The sequence below is a fragment of the Chionomys nivalis genome, chromosome 14 (assembly GCF_950005125.1).
Source record: "Chionomys nivalis chromosome 14, mChiNiv1.1, whole genome shotgun sequence".
Lineage (NCBI taxonomy): Eukaryota > Metazoa > Chordata > Mammalia > Rodentia > Cricetidae > Chionomys > Chionomys nivalis.
The window spans coordinates 68,353,545-68,372,023 of record NC_080099.1 but is presented as its reverse complement, the minus strand read 5'-3'; the positions used below and the strand labels follow the sequence as shown (position 1 = coordinate 68,372,023).

The window sequence follows — 18,479 nt, the reverse complement described above, 5'->3', positions numbered from 1 at the left end:
CTGTCGCCTTAATAGGGAGAGGAGGAAGAAGGGTCAGCTATACATAGCCAAGATCTCATTCAACCCAGAGGCACCATTACAATAAGTCACAGACAATAGGACAACAAAAGCGTCTTTTAACTAACATGTGCCAGGCTTCTCTTTTCTCTTCCACTTAGAAACGTTCTTTACTTCTCTCCTCCCTCCTTCCTCCTCTTTCTCTATCACCACTACCACAGGTTCAGTATGAAAGCCAGCAGGTGGCTGGCTCTAAGAGGGATAGTGTACAGGATGTGGCGCACAGGGCATCAACTCAGAGTTGGGACATGAGCATACGACAGCCAGGAACAAACCCCATGTCAGCTACAAGCTCGGGAGCAAGGTGTGTCCATTAAGTGTACCAAGGGCGCTATTCTAGTGAGGGACACCAACCACAGTACAAGCTGCAGATACACCAAAAGAGGGCTTTGACAACTCTTAGAACTTCAACAATTTTTATACACACCAAAAATGATCTAAAAAATGAAATATTTAAGAAATAAAGTTTGAAAAGCAGACTTTAATTAATCATATCTGAGAAAATTACCTTTCTGGTTTTGATAGAAAACACACAGTTACCATCACCTATAACAAGACTATGCTATCCCCAATACAAGAATAGGCATTATAGAAAATATCAGACAAGCCTGGCAGTGGTAGCGCATGCCTTAATCCCAGCACTCAGGAAGCACAGGCAGGCAGATCTCTGTGAGTTTGAGGCCAGCCTAGTCTACAAAGTGAGTTTCATAACAGGATCCAGAGTTACACAGAGAAACTCTGTCTTGAAAAACCATATATTACTTTGAGTAGTTATCAATTTTTTATACTCCAAAAGTTATCATTGTTTTTTTCAATCAGAAAAAAGTTCAATTCTGAATAAATAAGACACAAAGCAACATTAAAAGAAACAATTTGTGGTGGCACATGCCTTTTAATCCTAGAACTCATGAGGCAGAGACAGGTGGATCTCAGTGAGTTCAAGGTTAGCCTGGTCTACAGAGCAAGTTCCGGGACAACCAGAGCTATGCAGAGAAACCTTGTCTCAAAAACACAAACAAACACAAACAAAACACCCAAACAGTACTTAAATTTTGTTATGTATATGTCTGTACAGACACAGACTACAAGACTGGAACACCTAGAAGGTAACAATGGTTGTCTTCAGTTGGTAATGGAGGAATCTTAACTATCTTCTCTTGTCCATATGGAAATGATATAATTTATTTGAATTGTTACACTGAAAATATATTTTACTCACATAAAATTAAATACTGAAATACAAATATTCAAATATAAACTTATGCAATTAATTAATAGCTAATTAGTCTACATTTGAACATAAATAAGTGAAAATAAATATTAACAAAAACACAACATATAAGATCACACATAAAATTATGAAGCAAACCTAAGGAATATAAGTGTTAATAGTATATTTTAAGTATGCCTTTTTCTTACATGTGCATGTATTGTTTTGCTTGTGTGTATGCATATGTACTACATGCATTCTTGGGGCCCACAGAACCAGAAGAGGACATCAGGTCCTCTGCAATTGGAGTTAAGGATGGTTTTGAGCCACCATGAAGGAACTAGGAGCCAAACTCAGGTCCTCTGCATGAGCAGACAGTGCTGCTGAGCCACCTCTCCAGTCCCAAGAATATTTTTCCCTACTCAAGTTTTCTCTGCTGTAGCAGGTTAAATCCATTTATTTATTTCATTCATGGAACGCTAGCAAGCATTACTTTCTTCGTGCTTTTATGTGCAAACTTCGTGTTTTGTGTATAATGTTTGGCACAACCTTGCAGGAAGTAAATGTTGCACGTGTTTCTGCTGAACTCTGAAAGCTGTTGATTGCGTGCTCAGCGTTCATACATCTTAAACTAAATAGATACTGCTCTTCCCATCAAAAGTAGAACATGAGACGTGATAAACAGAGGCCATGAATTTAGGAATGAGGGTGCATGGGAGGGAATGGAGGACAGGGAAGGGGGAAATTATATAATTATATTTTAATTTCAAAATTAAATATATATACACATATCCATACACATACATACATATACATCTACATGCATGCATGCATGCATGCATGCATACATACATACATACATACATACATACATCTCAAGTCCAAAGCAAAGGGGATAGAAGCTAATAACGCCATACCCCAGAGGCTGATCAGTGATGGAGGTGGTCGATGGAAGAGCACAGCAAGTGCACTCCACAGTCCACACCTACATTCAAAGACAAAAGTTGGAAGAATGGAGTCTGAGCAGACAGAGTGGTGCTGCCAGGGCCCAGGGAAGGGCAACTGGTAGCTAGTGTTTAATGTGCAAAAAGAGTTCTGTGATAGATGGTAGTGAAGAAAGCACACCATTGTGCCTGTATTTGATGCCACTTAACGATGGTAGTGGTGGGGAGATGACCCAGTGATTAGTACTTGTTGCTTAATCATGAAGACTGCAGTTCAGACCCCAGCACCCTGTAACAAGCAGAGTCTCATAAATACACATGTGAACACACACATATACAAATAAATAAAAACTGTCCCACAAATGTGCGTATGTTCATATACACACATACATAAACAAAAACCTTTTTCTGGCTTCAGGGCATGAGATTCTTCCCTCAGGATTAAGAGCACAGTGTTAAGAGAAGACTACTAGATGCTCTCTCTGACCTCTCCACATGTTCACAGACACCCCAACACCCCCACACACGTGATCATACACACACACACACACACACACACACACAATTGGAAAAATTAGCTCCAAGAAAAAAATCCCCATCTAGATCATAGGCCTGAACTTGTTCTTTTTTTTTGTTGTTGTTAAATATTTATGTATGTATGTATGTATGTATGTATGTATGCATGTATGCATGTATGTATGTATGTATACAATATTCTGTCTGTGTGCATGCCTGCAGGCCAGAAGAGGGCACCAGACCCCCATTACAGATGGTTGTGAGCCACCATGTGGTTGCTGGGAATTGAACTCAGGACCTTTTGAAGAGCAGGCAATGCTCTTAACCTCTGAGCCATCTCTCCAGTCCCCTGAACTTGTTCTTATAGCATGAACAAGACTAACCTATCATCCCAAAGTGGGACAAGAGTCACTGCACTCCTCATAGGGTTTGAAAATAGTACATGAACTAATTCATATAAAATACTCACAAGTGGGCAGACATACTAGGTGAGCCATAAAGGCTCAAAATTACTAAGACCATCACTAGCAATGCACACAGGCTCTCAGTGATTCATGCAGGGTACCAGGAGTCAGCTGCCTAGACGGCAGCACAGCTCATGGCTAAAAACTTAGAAATCCTGAGAGTGCAGGAAGAGCTCCTATGTCAGCGGGAGGATCTGCACACCAAGGGTGCAGGGTGACCCTAACAGCAGCGTCAGGACCACTGCAAAGAATGTGATGAGGACTGGCTATTTCCAGGTCAGCACGCTTCCTGCTTTGTGAATAACAGATTTATCTTAAAGGAATTTAAAGATTTATTTATTAAAACAATGAAGATTAGCTTTACCTGTTAAGTTCAACTCTAGAGCTACCTCCACTGGAAAAAACACAGGGACTAGGAATTTTTCACCGAATAAACAGATTACTGGGGTGGGGGTGTGTGGCGGTGCTTCCCCGGGGGCTTGACTTGCTATTACTAGGAATCCTGGCTTGGTGACATCCACTCTAAGCAACAATGTGTGCGCTGCTGTTTCTCCATGTGTCTTACAGGAAAAATCAAGAAATAATGGTGTGTCTACTAGCCATGGGCTGCTCCACACTGGCTGCCAATGCTTTTCTTCAGGAGACACATGAGTTTACCACTAGATTAATTGGCAGATTGTATCCTAGTAACTAAAAGTTCTCCAAGTTATACAAAGTTCTTTGAAAAAACCTGTAATATAGAGCAATTTAAACACAGCTTTATTACAAGAACGCAGAATGTAAATGTTCAAGAAAAGGAAAAGCCAACCATCTTGGCCACATAAAAGATTAAGAAGGAGCTGGATGGTGATGCACGCCTTTATTCCCAGCACTTGTGAGGCAGAGGCAGGAGGATCTCTGGAGTTGAAGCCTGGTCCAGGGATTCAAAGTAAGACACTGTTTCAAAAAACCAACCAAACACACAGAGAGAGAGAGAGAGAGAGAGAGAGAGAGAGAGAGAGAGAGAGAGAGAGAGAGAGAGAGAGAGAGAGAGAGAGAGAGGAGTAAGATACAGACGCAAACACACAGAGAGACACACACAAACATGCATGTGCGCACGCACACACAGAAAAAGAGAATGGGAAATGCATGCACATAGTCCAGATGGCCATGAAAACAACCTTGACCTCTCAAGAGCACACAGCAAGCTATTCTAAAGCATGCCAACTGGCTGCTTTATTTCCTCCATTGTCTGTAATTAATTAAAAATAATCTTACAGTCATTTTGGTTTCTAAAAGTTACAGGGACCTAAGTAGATAATAAGAAACAATGACACAATGTACATTTTTCCTCTGCCCCACCTAGTCCTTAGTAATTGAAATATGTTGTTCCTTTTAATCCAGCAAACCTGGTGGTGGCATACCCTAGCTATTGTAAACAAATTAGCATGTGTGTATACCCCAGTAATAGGAAAATACGTATTCCAAAGTTCAAGTTTCAGAAAGAAACATTAGCTGGAAGACTTTTATCGCCAGACTGCCGTCAGGTGGAAAAATTAAATATTTATTCCAAGCAACTCTACCTTGTGACCTGGATAAAACAAAGTTTATCCATGCAAATTAATAGCAAGCTATGATGCAATTGAAGAAACTCCTAATTGGAATTGCTCTCCAGTGGAAAAAGTGTAAAGAGAGACAAAGAAGGAAGGCCATCTCCTCTTCTGGCATGGTTCAAACCACTGACAAGCAAGGCCAAGTTTGAGCTTGGCTGAAATGAAAAATATTTTCTAAACATGAAGTCTACCATCTTAGTATCTAAATGTGCACATGGCTAAGACGTGAGTTATCAAGAGAAAACTTGGGTGTTGGGGTGAGTCTGTCTACCCAGTCTTTCTCATAAGCCATGATATGACCTAAGTATTCCATGGGCTTCTGGGCTCTTCATGAATAATCAAGAGCTGGCAGCACTTTGGGCAGTTCCTTAGGAGGAAGGAAGATACAAGATAAAGCTGGCCCTGGATCCTTCTTCCAGACCACCTTTGGTTCCCACAGCCGCAAAGAGGGTGGCAATGAATATTCCTTACATTTAAGACCTTGGAGGGCCAACTGCTATATTCTAATCTAGTGCCAGTCAGTGAGTCCCTCACTCCTGTGAAGAAATTGTCCATGTGTCTAGTAGTCTGTCATTAGCTCAGATGTTCTTATCCTCTGAATACATGACCGGCAGCACCCTGAGCAGCTAGAACACTGCAGCACACTCTGGGAAAGACTGCTGTTCTGGTGACAGCTCTAGCTGCCTCACCTCCATCCTCACAGTCATGTGATGGCGCATGGAAGATATGAACCCGGACACAGAGACAAAGCAACGCACGTCTGTGTGCTACACCAACTGCATGGGGCACCTTGAGACTATCAACAGGGAAACAAGAGGGAAGGAATGATGTGGGGAGTCCTGTGCATGTGATGCTTTTATTGGTTAATGAATAAAGCTGAGTTGACCTATGGCAGGGCAAAATATAGCAGGCTGGAAGAGATAGAGAGAGTAGGCAGAGTCAAGGAGACGCCATGTAGCCACCTAAAAAGTAAGAAGCAACATACAAACCATGCATGGTAAAATATAAAATAATAAAAATGGGTTAATTTAAGATATAAGAGTTAGTTAATTAAAAACTTGAGCTAATAGACCAAACAGTGTTATAATTAATATAGTTTCTGTGTGATTATTCCGATCTAGGTGACTGGGAAACAAAAGAACAGTCTCCGGTTACAAAAGAAAATACAAGAAAAGCTCCAGGGAAAAAACAAAAATTAAGTGATTGCTGCATGGTTTGTGAGCCGGGAGGTGCTATGAGCTGGCTGGGCAAGTGTTAGGAGAAGAAGTGGAAGGGAGGGAAGCCTGCCTGAAAGCCAACCCGACGACTTTCACACGACATCTGTTTCCCTTGGGGCAGTGCCTAAGTTCCACTGCTGTGCTTATCACTCCAAATGTCAAATACAAGAAGACACACCCTCCCTCCACCGTGAGTTACTGTGAATACCCCTTCCATCCTTAATTACTGGAAATATTATTTTTGTCTGTGTGAAAGCCCTCAAGAGTTTCAATTCAAGGAGCAGCCATCACCGCTCACCACTGCACTCCATGCCCCCTCAGCTAGGCACTGTGCAGCCCCAGAGAGACTTCTGACCAGCTCCTGTTGGAGATACCCTAGCCCCAGAGTGACTTCCGACCAGCTCCTGTTGGAGATACCCTAGCCCAAGTGACTTCCGACCAGCTCCTGTTGGAGATGCCCTAGCCCCAGAGTGACTTCCGACCAGCTCCTGTTGGAGATACCCTAGCCCCCGAGGGACTTCCAAGCAGCTCCTGTTGGAGATGCCCTAGCCCCCGAGTGACTTCCGACCAGCTCCTGTTGGAGATGCCCTGATTGTGGATCATGACTCTCTGACAGTGGTGGTGATGTCAAACTATTTTTACTACTTCGCGCTTCTACTCTTGAGTCAGTATTAGTAACAGCAGGTGTGCAAGCTCCCAGCTTTTCCTTAGCTTTCTACCTAGTGAAGTAAACACGTAGTTTTGAGGGAAGTAGTTACAGGCTCTGTGTTGAAGGCTTGGTCACTGGTAAGTGAATACAATCAGCCAGAGGTGACTAGGACATAAAGACTCTGACTTCACTGACAGATTTCAAACCTGGTGACAGCACTTGAGATGTGCTGGCTGAAGGAAGCAGGTCGCTGGAGTGTGTCCTTTGAAGGGTGTCTTGTCCCTGGCCCCTTCCCATCTCTGTTTTCTGGCCGCCCTGAGTGAGTAGCCTCCTTTGCCATTCCCTCCAACCACAAGGACACTCTGCCTCATGGCATGGGGCCAGCCACCCTTTGACTAAAGCCCACAGAACAGGAAGTCGAATGCATCTTTTCTCCCTCCTGCTTCTATCAGGAAACTTGCCACAGTATAGAAAAGTTCCTAACACATATCTCAGGGCTCAAGGTAAAACAAAAGCATTTCATCCAAAAACACTATCTTGGCCAAAGTATTTTAGGATAGAGGGAGTTTTCTGAATCCCGTCTAAAGGGCTGGGTACCACTAAGTCAAAGAACTGTGTGAGTGCAGATGGGAAAGCCCCAGAAAGTCTCTCACAGCGTATCCCCCAAACCACAAGGCCTGTGGCTGCCACAAAAGGAAGCAAAATCCTCTATAAGGCTTCCATAGTTGTTTTTAAAAACAATAAAAGTCCTACTTGATTTGTCAGCTTATAGATCGTAACAAATTATTTTTGATAATGTACTCTAATTTTTGGCACATAGCTAAGGGACAAAGAACTGAATGACAATCCTAGACATTAAAAATCCCACAAACTCCTACTCCCATCTGTCTATTAATATGCAAAGAGTTTCTTAATCTTGGTGTCTATTAAAGCAGCAAAAATTCACTGTCATTTTTGCAGCTGGAGATGGCTACTCATTATCATGATGAATCTAATTGCAACAGGTCATCTCATTCATACACAAATAGTATCCTCCACTTATGCTAATATTTTAGAAATATCACTGATATACTATTTATAATAATGGCACAAAGAAACTTTTGGCAGTAAAGTTTATGGTCATTGTAACATTCACTTTAGACATATTTTGTGATAGTGAAATACAAAGTAATCAATAAAATACAGAGATAAAAATTAGTTCAATGCAACTTAATTACTTTGTGGAAACTAAAGTAAGAAATACAAAGTATAAGAGGAAATGGAATGTTACACTTTTGAACTATTCAAAAGCACCTTGATTATGTACTTAATCAAAAATATGGTAACAGCAAGCACACGTCTGTGGTAGCAGATCCAACAGAACCCTTCAGAGTGCTACAGAACTTCCATTTTTAAAAGTCAGCATTCATAGGAGAGGAGGAGTGGATTGGGGTGGACAGAAGGAAGGTGGTGGTGGGGAACAAGAAGATAGGAGGGAGGGGAAACTGTGGTCAGCATGTAAAATATATGAAAAAACAGTAAGTCAGCACTCATCACAAACCAGACCTTTGTCATCTCTCACAGTGACTAAGCACTAAGGCCCCAGTGCTGCCAGCGAGGGCAATGCACACAGGGTTAGGAGGTCCACTCTGAGTGCAAGTGGTCTTTGCCCTGGCCCACATGCTCCTCTGTGTAGGCTGTGAGCAGGAACACCCAAGCTGAACTGTAGGTGGCCCTCCTGACAAAGCCTCAGCAACCAGGGACAGGGGAAGGGGCACAGGCTAAGGAGACCTTTGGCAAAAGACAATAAAGCAAAGGTTTCCCATAGCCAGGGCCACAGGAGTGCTGGGAAGCAGGGCAGGCTTAATGAAAGCTTTAATCACAAAGAGATTTATATCAGATTCTAGTTATATAAAGTGTTTATTTCATGGAATGTAATCTGATATTTGGTAACAAAAGCCTGTCTGAGACAAAGGAAAGGAAAAGAAAGGCTTCACAGGCATGAGAAATGTGAGATTCTATACTTTTAAGAAACAAAGCAAAATATGGTATACTGGGGGCAGAGAGAGTGAACTCTTGCTGTAGTTAGATTACCTAGTTATGGGGGACCTGAAGGGAGAACACAGGGACCTTCTTATGGTCACAAAATCAGACGCCACCATCCCTAGCAGATAAGTTTCTCCTGTGAGTCTTGTTTTAGTTTTTGAGAAAGGGTCTCACTGTAACCCTGGCTGGCCTGGAACTCACTATTCAGACCAGGCTGGACTCCAAGTTGCAGAAGTCTGTTCACCTCTGACTCCTGTGAGTTCTAAAAGTCATACTTCTAATCACACCATACATCACTGTATCAGCATGCCATTAACTAGAATTCAGATGGCCGAAGCCAGGGGCACTTACACACTGTCAGTCTGACCCAGTGCTCATGCACAGTGTGAATAGGCCGGCCAGGACTAAAGGTCACATTGTCTCTGTTATTTTTAAAACTTCTAATTCAGGCATGGTGGTGAATGTTTGTAATCCCAGTACTTGGGAGGCTGAGGCAGGAGGATTCAGACTTCAAAACCAGCGTAGGTTGCATACCAAGAGCCTATGAATCCAACCAACCAACTAAAATCTTATTACCAAATTAAGAGATCCCACAATGCTCAGGGAAGAAATAGGACAGCAGAAGGCATGCACCCTGGTTTTCAAACTCCGATTGGTACTATTACAGAATCATGGGCATGAAGTAAAGGATATTTTAAAATTCTTTAAAGGTATCAAAACATAAGAATACTACTATTTTATAAGTCTTGATGGTTTGGGGGGCAAGGTAAACAAGTATATATTAGTGAGTTATATAAAAAAGCACAATTTTCACTATGGTGATACCATTTACACTACTCTGCCACAATATCTTGATTTCCACCTCTGTTGATGCCCAGCACTTACACCTCCTGACTCTTCCTGCTGCCTAGGAGAGGCAGTCCTTCCACAGTCAGTACCTCAAGAACAGTCACATGCTGCTGACGTCACTTAAACTCACAATAATAATCTACAATGTCAGTACTGCAGCTCTCTGCCCATGCTTCAGTCAGTCATGTCTACAGACAAGTTTCAAAACACTCTATGGGGCTCTACCAAGCCACACACTGTATTTGTTTTATTTTATTTATGATTCATTGAAGTGTTTATTTGCACACATAGCACTGTACCTAAAAATAAAAGCATAGTCATGGTCTCAAGAGAACAAAGACAGGCTTGACCCAACATGATGCCATCTTCTAACTCAGGAAGGTAAGCGCTAATGTAGACAGTAACTTCTAAAGACAGTCATGTTGATGGTTATCTCTGCGAACATTTACCACACAATGACCACCATGGCACCTGACATCTGCTGACACAAGAGATACAGAAAAGCTGCATCTTCCATAACGCTCAGGAAGAAGAGTGCCACATGACGTCACCGTCTTAAGGCAGATGCGGTACTGGTTCTACAGGAGCACAGACGAGCCTTATTCAAACCACGGGTTCTGATTTATCAGCAAGTTATGAAGTCAGTTCAATGAGTTGAAATCAGTATTGCTTTAATATTAAAAAAAAATCACTGTGGTAATGATAATTATTCTCCTGTGAAGTTGGTTTTCATTTTAGGAGCACATGCAGACTCACAACTACATGTTACATGACAAGATAAACACATCGTTTGAAGGTCTGAAAAATACTGACTTCACAGAAAACAAATGTTTGTCTTGAATCCTCAGTATAAAGAGTATTAAAGTCAGTAACAAATGACTTGTATTAGCCCATAGCTCACTGGGTGTATAATCATCATCTTATTTAAATACATCATTTGCCGGGCGGTGGTGGCGCACGCCTTTAATCCCAGCACTTGGGAGGCAGAGGTAGGCGGATCTCTGTGAGTTCGAGACCAGCCTGGTCTACAAGAGCTAGTTCCAGGACAGGCTCCATAGCCACAGAGAAACCCTGTCTCGAAAAACCAAAAAAAAAAAAAAAAATAAATACATCATTTGCCACATATGTTTCCTGTCTTGGATCCTAATATGACTGAAGGAATTTGAAGCATATGCCGACTCTCGGTTGGTATTACTGCTGACACGAGGACTACTATGCATTGAGCACCGTGCTGATCTAGCAAATATCTAGACATTATACCGACGACCTATCTTTGCGCACATCTCTAAAGCATGAACTAGTGACTGGATTTGATGCAGGAGGCAGCATGGCACAGGGGGAACACCTGACCAGTCAGTCTCACGTAAGGAGCGGCAGGACTGAGATCAAACTCCAGCTTCCCAAAGCTCAACTGGATCATTCTCTGTGAAGGATTCAGAAGACTGGTTTAAACTGGATTTTTCTGGGATGAGCTCCTTGGAAGTGGCACTGAGGAAGTTTCTGTTGACGGTGCCCAATCTCAGAGCAAAGGAACACTAGAAGAACTTGGGGGTGGGCAGAGTGGCTGAACATCCTAATGTAGCATTCACTCAGGCTGAATCCTTGGCACCTTGAGATCCATGTTATTAAATTATCATCATTCCTCGTGGTCGAAGATCACACTAGGAAGAGACCGCTAGGCTAGCATCAGGTGGCAGAACTGACCAGTAAGGAAATTCTGCCACTGTCCTCCCTCACCCAGATTAGCCCACCCCACCCCTGTGACACTCTGTGACAATGCAGCAGAGACACAATCCGTAATCCACCACACCACACTGACAGAGCCAAAGACAGAAGACGGCTCTGCAGAGCTCCAAGTAAAGTAAGAATTTACGTAGTGGCTCTGTTCTTGGAGAGAACCTCTAAGGTGACGTATAGAGAAATACAGATTCGGCATGCTGCAAAAGAAAAGTATTTTCTTATCTGAAAGTCACATTAAAGCCCCTTTAAATAGTATGAAAAGAGATTCAGATTCCTCAAGAAAAACCTACTGGAAGGCTAAATTTCTTACTCTCATGGGTATTCTGACAACAGGTAGGCCACACTCCCATGTTATTTTTTCAAGATCCCCTTCCTAAGGATGCGCAATCAAACAGGCAGCCACTCAGCTCAGAGAGGAAGCAGAAGCTGACTCACCATCCCAATGCATTTTCTGAGGATGCTCCAGATGCTGAAATCATTTCTGGAGAACATGGGTGAAGGCAGGCTTGTTCTGGAAAATATAGAAATGATTCATTTTAATGCCGACAACACTGGAAAGAAAAGCATGCTGTCACTGACCCAAGTACAGGCATGCAGTGCAAAAAAGTGCATTGTCACAGACAGAGCAAATCAGGGTCATACACTGGTTCACTGTAGGTCTGACCCCTGGTAAGTTCCGAGCAGATCAACAGGCCCTCTGTATTCAGCACTGCAGTGAATGCCGTGCCCTTATCTTTCCTGGTCCTTGGGACAAGGCCAGATCACCTCCCCTCTAAAGAATCCCCATATGTTCTTTCATGTGCTGGCATATCTGCTTCTGTTACCTGACTCAAACCCTACCAGCTATACTGTGATCCAACAAACCACCATATTCTAACTGCAGGACACAAAATGCCATCCTAAAGCTCCTTAGAAAATTAATGGAGAAATGCAAACAAATGATCAAAATGGAAAGGGAAGCTGATATGGGATTCCCCTCTGTATGCTATGAATATCATTGGTTAATAAGGAACTGCTTTGGGCCTAGAGCAGAGCTATAGGGGAACAGAGCTAGGTGGAGAAAACTAAGCTGAATGCTGGGAGAAAGAAGGGCAGAGTCAGAGAGAATCCATGGAGCTGCTGTCAGAGACAGACATACTGAAACTTTGCTGGTAGGCCACAACCTCGTGGTGATACACAAATTAATGGAAATGGGTTAAATTAATATGTAAGAGTTAGCCAATAAGAAGCTAGAGCTAATGGGCCAAGCAGTGTTTTAAATAACATAGTTTCTGTGTGATTATTTCAGGGCTGAGCAGCTGGGAACCAACAAGCAGCCCCTCCAACAGAAAGCTAAAGCTCTGTATCATGCATTCAAACCTTGCCCAGGCACTGACATGGAAAGAAACTGAGAACACCCATCTACTGGAAGACCTCAATAGAGGAGCAGTTTCAAGGCCTCTGCAGAGTTCCGGAAGCAGCAAGATGGACACTGTCCATAGCAGGCGTCTCCAGCTTGGATTTCAGGCATTCAGAAGCCAGGCCTGGTAGGCAGGGGTCCAAACCCACCCACACAGATTAGAAGAGCAGTCCTATGGTAAGGGAGGACAAGGGTCTGCCAGTAAGGGGTGTCAGCTTCCTAGCTGCTTTCTAAGAGATATTCACACATAACAATCAAAGAAGGTACTGTAACACATGCGTATAGTCCTAGCATGGAGATGGTGAGGCCAAAGAACAGAGAGGGAATTGTGTCTCCATAAACAAAGCAAGGGGCTGGAGAGAAAGAGCAGTAAAGAGTACTGGCTACTCTTCCAGGGGACCTGTGTTCCATTCCCAGCATACACATGGTGGCTTACAACCATCCATGACTCCCGTTCTAAGGAATCTGCACTCTCTTCTGGCCTCTGCAGGTGCCAGGCATGCACATGGTGCGCTGACATGCATTCAAGCAAAACACCTATGTATAGAAAATAAATTTAAAAAGAAAACCACAGCTACCAACAAAACCCAAAATACCCAACAAAACCATTATAGTCTAAAGAGCCCCTACATCAATTGGAACTGTAATTGGATTTTCAGTTTTGAAGCAAATATCACTTCAAAACCTTTATGGTGAAATTCTTCTAGATCTTTCTTGTCAGGAACATGTGCTACCCATTTGGCAGAGCCATCAATCAGCCAATATGCTAAAGCAGGGGCCACAGCCAGTATATAAACTATATCCCCCAGTCTCCAAGACTACCAGTCTCTGACATGGACAACACATCCCAGGAGCACAGATCCCTAATACTGTCTCCCACAAGAATTCATAATATGGTGTTAGCCATGTACATAAGCAATGTCTTCCCTCTCCTGTCCATTAAACAGGTTATTTGAAATGTAGTTAAGGCCTTGTCAATTGTAATCCTGAGGTATGCTTCATACAGACTGAGGGAGGGCAGGGATCGCTCCCAACAAGTGCTTACATTAAATGTATAGGCATATCCTACTGTTCTGGCTAAAGACTAGACAGAGGCAACACAGACAACAAATGCCTTGGAGATATGTGTTTGTGACAGGTTTGTTATGTAGCCAAGGCTGGCTTCAAACTCTATGTACAGGATCCTGGCTAGCCTTGAACTTTCAATCTTTCTGCCTCTGTAGTGCTGGGATTACAAGTGTGTACCACCACCTAGCTGTCAGATGCATTTTTTAAAAACAGAAGATAAAGACCCCAATCTTGGTAATAACCATTTAGAAATTGCCACAGTCTTGCCACCAGGAGTCCCACTTGGAATATCCTCTACTTTTCCTTCATTGGTATCTTACAAAAATGTACTAATTACTTATTTACAAGAAATCCAAATCATTAGCAATGATATCTAATCCAAACAAAACTAGAAAACAGAGGTGAAAGGAATTATGAATGGTGAACACTGATTATACAGACTGTTGCTTTCTTAAGTGGGCCATGTAGATGCAAACCTTATTCAGCCCACACTGTGTTATCAACTGATCAGAAACTCTGAGAGCAATACTGGCATACTGGAATAGATGCCATGCATAAGTCTTGCATCAACAATGACCTCAAAGCTGCTGACCATGATCTAAGGCTGCAGAGCTGCCAGGAGGACAGGTGCAATGGCAGAATGTGCAAGGAGGCACACAGCCAAAACAGAGCCAAGAGGCACACAAACTGGGACCCAGATCTAGAGCCATTTCAACAGTCTTTAACACTGCTATGTAGGAGGACTAACCAGAGCCCAAGAAAACTGTCTAGAAAACATGTCTACCCAGTAGCAAAGGAAATAGGTGTTCTGAAAGAACACAGGAAGTATAGCATGTGGAGTGACAGGTATAAAACCACCCTTGAAAAACCTCTACTATCCCACCCTCCCTGACCTGTCTTTTACACCCTCTTCCACAGCACTGATCATGTGACACCTGAATAATCTGTTTATCTGTGACTTTGATCCAAGCAGGATGGAAGGTCCCAGGAGTCTGGGTTTTAATCCACTGCCACGGTAGATGCCTAAAATGGTGCCCAGCACAGTAGAAGTGTTTGCTGAATAAACTCTGGATTGTTTAAGTCTGCTAGTAGACATTTTCTCTTCCAGAAAGTGTTTGGTTTTCTGTGCACCCAAGGCAATAGGAATTAACTACAGGTGCAAGCAGAAATTGGGGCAGTTGACCTGAGGGGAGGGAGTCTGTCCATCTGAGGAAAGGTTTCTGGCAGAGGCTGCATAAGGCATGACCAGGAGTGCTGGGCAGGCTACAAGAGACCATGACTGACCCCACAGAGTGACCTGCCCAATGTCAATGATGCCAAGGGTATGCAGTCGTCCCTGTTAGATGAACACAGAGAGAACAGTATGCATGATTTCAAATGTAGCAAGACCCAGGCTAATCAAGTAAAAAGGAAAGAAGCAAACTAATTTTAGTCATTATTGGGCGGGGGAGGGGGCTATGAAATGCTCCCGAAATCTCTTCTGCCAAACATCTGGTTCCCAGCCAGCAACTTCTTATTGTGGATATTGAGGAGGAAGAGATCTCTGCTGGAGGAAGAAGGCAGTGGGACATGCTTTAGAAGGCAAAGTCAGTCCTGTCCTGAGACTCCTTCCTCCAGGGGAACCGAGGACCAAAGCCTGAGTTCTACGGAACTAAGAACCAAATAAACCTTCCCTCAAGTTTCATGTAAAACTTTTTAAGATTTATTCATTGAGAATATCATACACATATACAATGTATTTTGATCATATCCACCCTCCAACTCCTCTGGGAATACCCCCAGCATGCTCTCCCTTCCAACTTTATGCCCACCTCCAAATAATTTAAAGTCCAAAAGCAGTGCTGCCCAAACGTGTATGAGTGTAAGTCACCTATGGGAAGGAGGTCAAGCAAACAGAAGCCATACCCCTGCAGAAAACTGACTCTCCCTCCCTCAGCACATCAGCTGCCAATAACTGTTCAGCTATGGGTGAGGCTATAGTGAGCCTCCCTCCACCTGTGCATGAATGCCAAGTATCTTGACCTTCTAAGGTCTTGCCAGGGATTCTGCCATTGCAATGAGCAAGTTAACACTGTAAGAAAGTGCTACAACTAAATATCATTTTAACATGTATCAATTTACACAGTGTCTTTAAATGCAGGCACTTTACACTCACAGAACATCAACTCTGCTATGAACCCGAAGTCAAATGTAGCTAGAAGAATGCAAGGCTGTACAGTGGGAAATGCCTGCTGCTTCCTTGCAGCGTACACTAGTGAAAACGGAATGAAGTCAGTCCCGTGCCTTAGCTGCATGAGCCACATTCAACATCACTAAAGCCACCAGGGCACAGCAGCTGTCATACCAGTGGTCATTTCTTAAGATTGTGCTGGAAGACAAACTACTCGAGTCCTAAGTCAATGAGAACAAAAAACCAGCTCACAACCAGCTCAAGAATATGCTCCATCTGCAGTGCCAAAGAGCAGAGGGAAGAAGAGCAAAGAAAGGATGGAGGTAGATTAAGTTAAAAAAATTTGTATTGAGAAGAACTTCCGCATTTTAAACTTTCTATTAGGAGACAAGGAAAAAAAGAGAGTAGTCCCTGTGTTACGGGGTAGTGGTGTTAGCTCAAGGCAGGAGTCAGAAGGGCTCAGCAGTGAGCACAGACAGGCTATTCTCCTCCCTGAGTCCATCTGAGGGTTATTATCCCACAGTCTAAGAAGAAAACACCCTGTACCAGGGGCTGACAGTGTTCTGCCTGGCTCAGTTCTGGACCATACAGATGACATTATGACTGCCCGCACAACAACACAGTATGTGGATTCTGAATGAGAAGTCACCTCACTTGTATTATCTTTGTAATGGTATTGTCAATACTTGTCCCACCATAGTCCTCCTGCTCAACACTCTTCAGACAGAGTTCAAATTGAACCAAATGAGTTCCAACTAAGTAATGCTAGCTTCACAAATCCCTGTAGGAAAAACTGGGCTAGGGTCTGCAAACCACCTCCTACCTTTGACCCATACTCGGACAGCTGAAACCCTAAGAGAAACTCCACACATCAGGCCTTGAAAATTGACAAAACTCAGAGATTCATCTATTTGCAGACACCCCCACTGGCCTCTTGTTTGTGTCCAATGGGCCACCATGTTAAGTACACAGCACCATCAAGATGATAATAATGATGATAAAGCAAGACAGGCAAAACTAAGCTTTGACCAGAACAGAGGCACTGGGAGTGCTCTCCATTCAAGTCCATCCCCTAATTCCCAGGGGCAATAAACACACCCATGTCAAATGGCAGCGCACTCTGGTCAGAGTATATGAGCAGACACCTGGGACAGAACCAGTTATACAGCACTCTTGCTACTGGTTCACGAGGAGTTTTAGAAAATCTCCCAATTCAAGAGTACATTGCTGTACAATTCATCTTATTTGGCCAAGCCAGAAATAGTTTGATCCATACACAGATGAAGCCAAAGTCAGACAGTGATCCAGGATATTAAACAGAGAAGACAGAAAGAGAAAACCAGTCAAAGAAGAAATCCGAGGAAAGGAATGCTAGAGACAATTAAGGAAAGGGTCAACCTTGGACAGTGTCTATTGATGTGGTTGATGTTCTACACTCAGGGAAGTACTGGGGTAGTTGGGCACCCTGCAAACCAGCCTAGCAGAGGAAAACGGCATCTCAGACACACTACAAATCTAGTCCCTTCGGGATGCTGCAAACATTCCTGATTAAAAAGAAAGAAATAAAAAACCAGAAACAAACAAAATCAGTGACTTAGTTCCTGATGTACAAGTCCTAATACAAAGAATAAAATGGCATGAAAAGACCAAGACAAACTCGTGTTCTCGCCAAACTACCAATCCCAGAATAATGGCACCAAATGACAAAGATCTAGAAAAATTTAAAGGTTAAAGAATTCAAAATAGTAAGTATGTTCAAAGAAATGAATTAGAATACAAACACAAATTAAATATTAAAATCAACACAGGATATGAAAATGGGACTAGAAATATTTATGAAAACCAAAATGAAGGAAATGATAGATTCAATAAATCAAATAGCTCAACAGAAAGTCACACCAACAAAATAGAAAAGGATGAAAGATAAGGTGGAACATTTGGAGGGGTATACTGGGAATCAAAGGTTTATTTGGGGATCATAGCAAGGGTGTTGGGGAATGGTGGGTTATTTGATGGGCTAAGCAAAACTAAAGATTTATGAAGAAGTCTTAGAGAAATCACTAGTTTATAAGCCAATTAAAACCCTAATTTAAACAAAAGGAGTTTAAACAAAAGTACCGCCCCAGGAGTGAGCAATTTTGCTCCCAGAAGACAAGGATTAGTACATGAAAACCTCACTCTTGGTATGGGTTACCTTCATACAAGACACTGTTCAGGGAGGTCCCAGAGCCACCCAGGCTATGGCCACTGCTCTTAGTTGCTCACTAACACTGTTTGGTAAGACCCTATTGTTGAAGACACAACACATTATTGGTTTCAGGACACAGAAAAATCAATCATAAGCCGACCAGGAAACCTCTTTCTGTTGACTAGTTTCACTGTGCTAGAAGGCACTACACAGGCTACTGGGTGAGAAAATACAGACACCAGGTCTTACCAGCACTGGATTCTGCACCTTATCATATGGACCTGCCAGGCAAGGCACAATAGTGGCATGACTGTTCCATAGTAATCACCCACTTTCTGACTGAACCTGAGGTGAGCTACAAAGGGTAGAGTTTGTATCTTATACTGCAAGC

At 42.8% G+C, this 18,479-nt stretch overlaps 1 protein-coding gene across 3 annotated transcripts in view; it reads right to left on the bottom strand.

Annotated features, from left to right (window-relative positions):
- Osbpl1a (oxysterol binding protein like 1A) overlaps positions 1-18,479 on the bottom strand; it is a 191,436-nt gene that overhangs the window by 18,671 nt on the left and 154,286 nt on the right. For all 3 annotated transcript variants that reach the window (XM_057789364.1, XM_057789366.1, XM_057789365.1), the window contains one exon: positions 11,699-11,774. In XM_057789364.1, the coding sequence (XP_057645347.1) occupies positions 11,699-11,774 (76 nt within the window). The remainder of the gene's footprint in view (positions 1-11,698; positions 11,775-18,479) is intronic.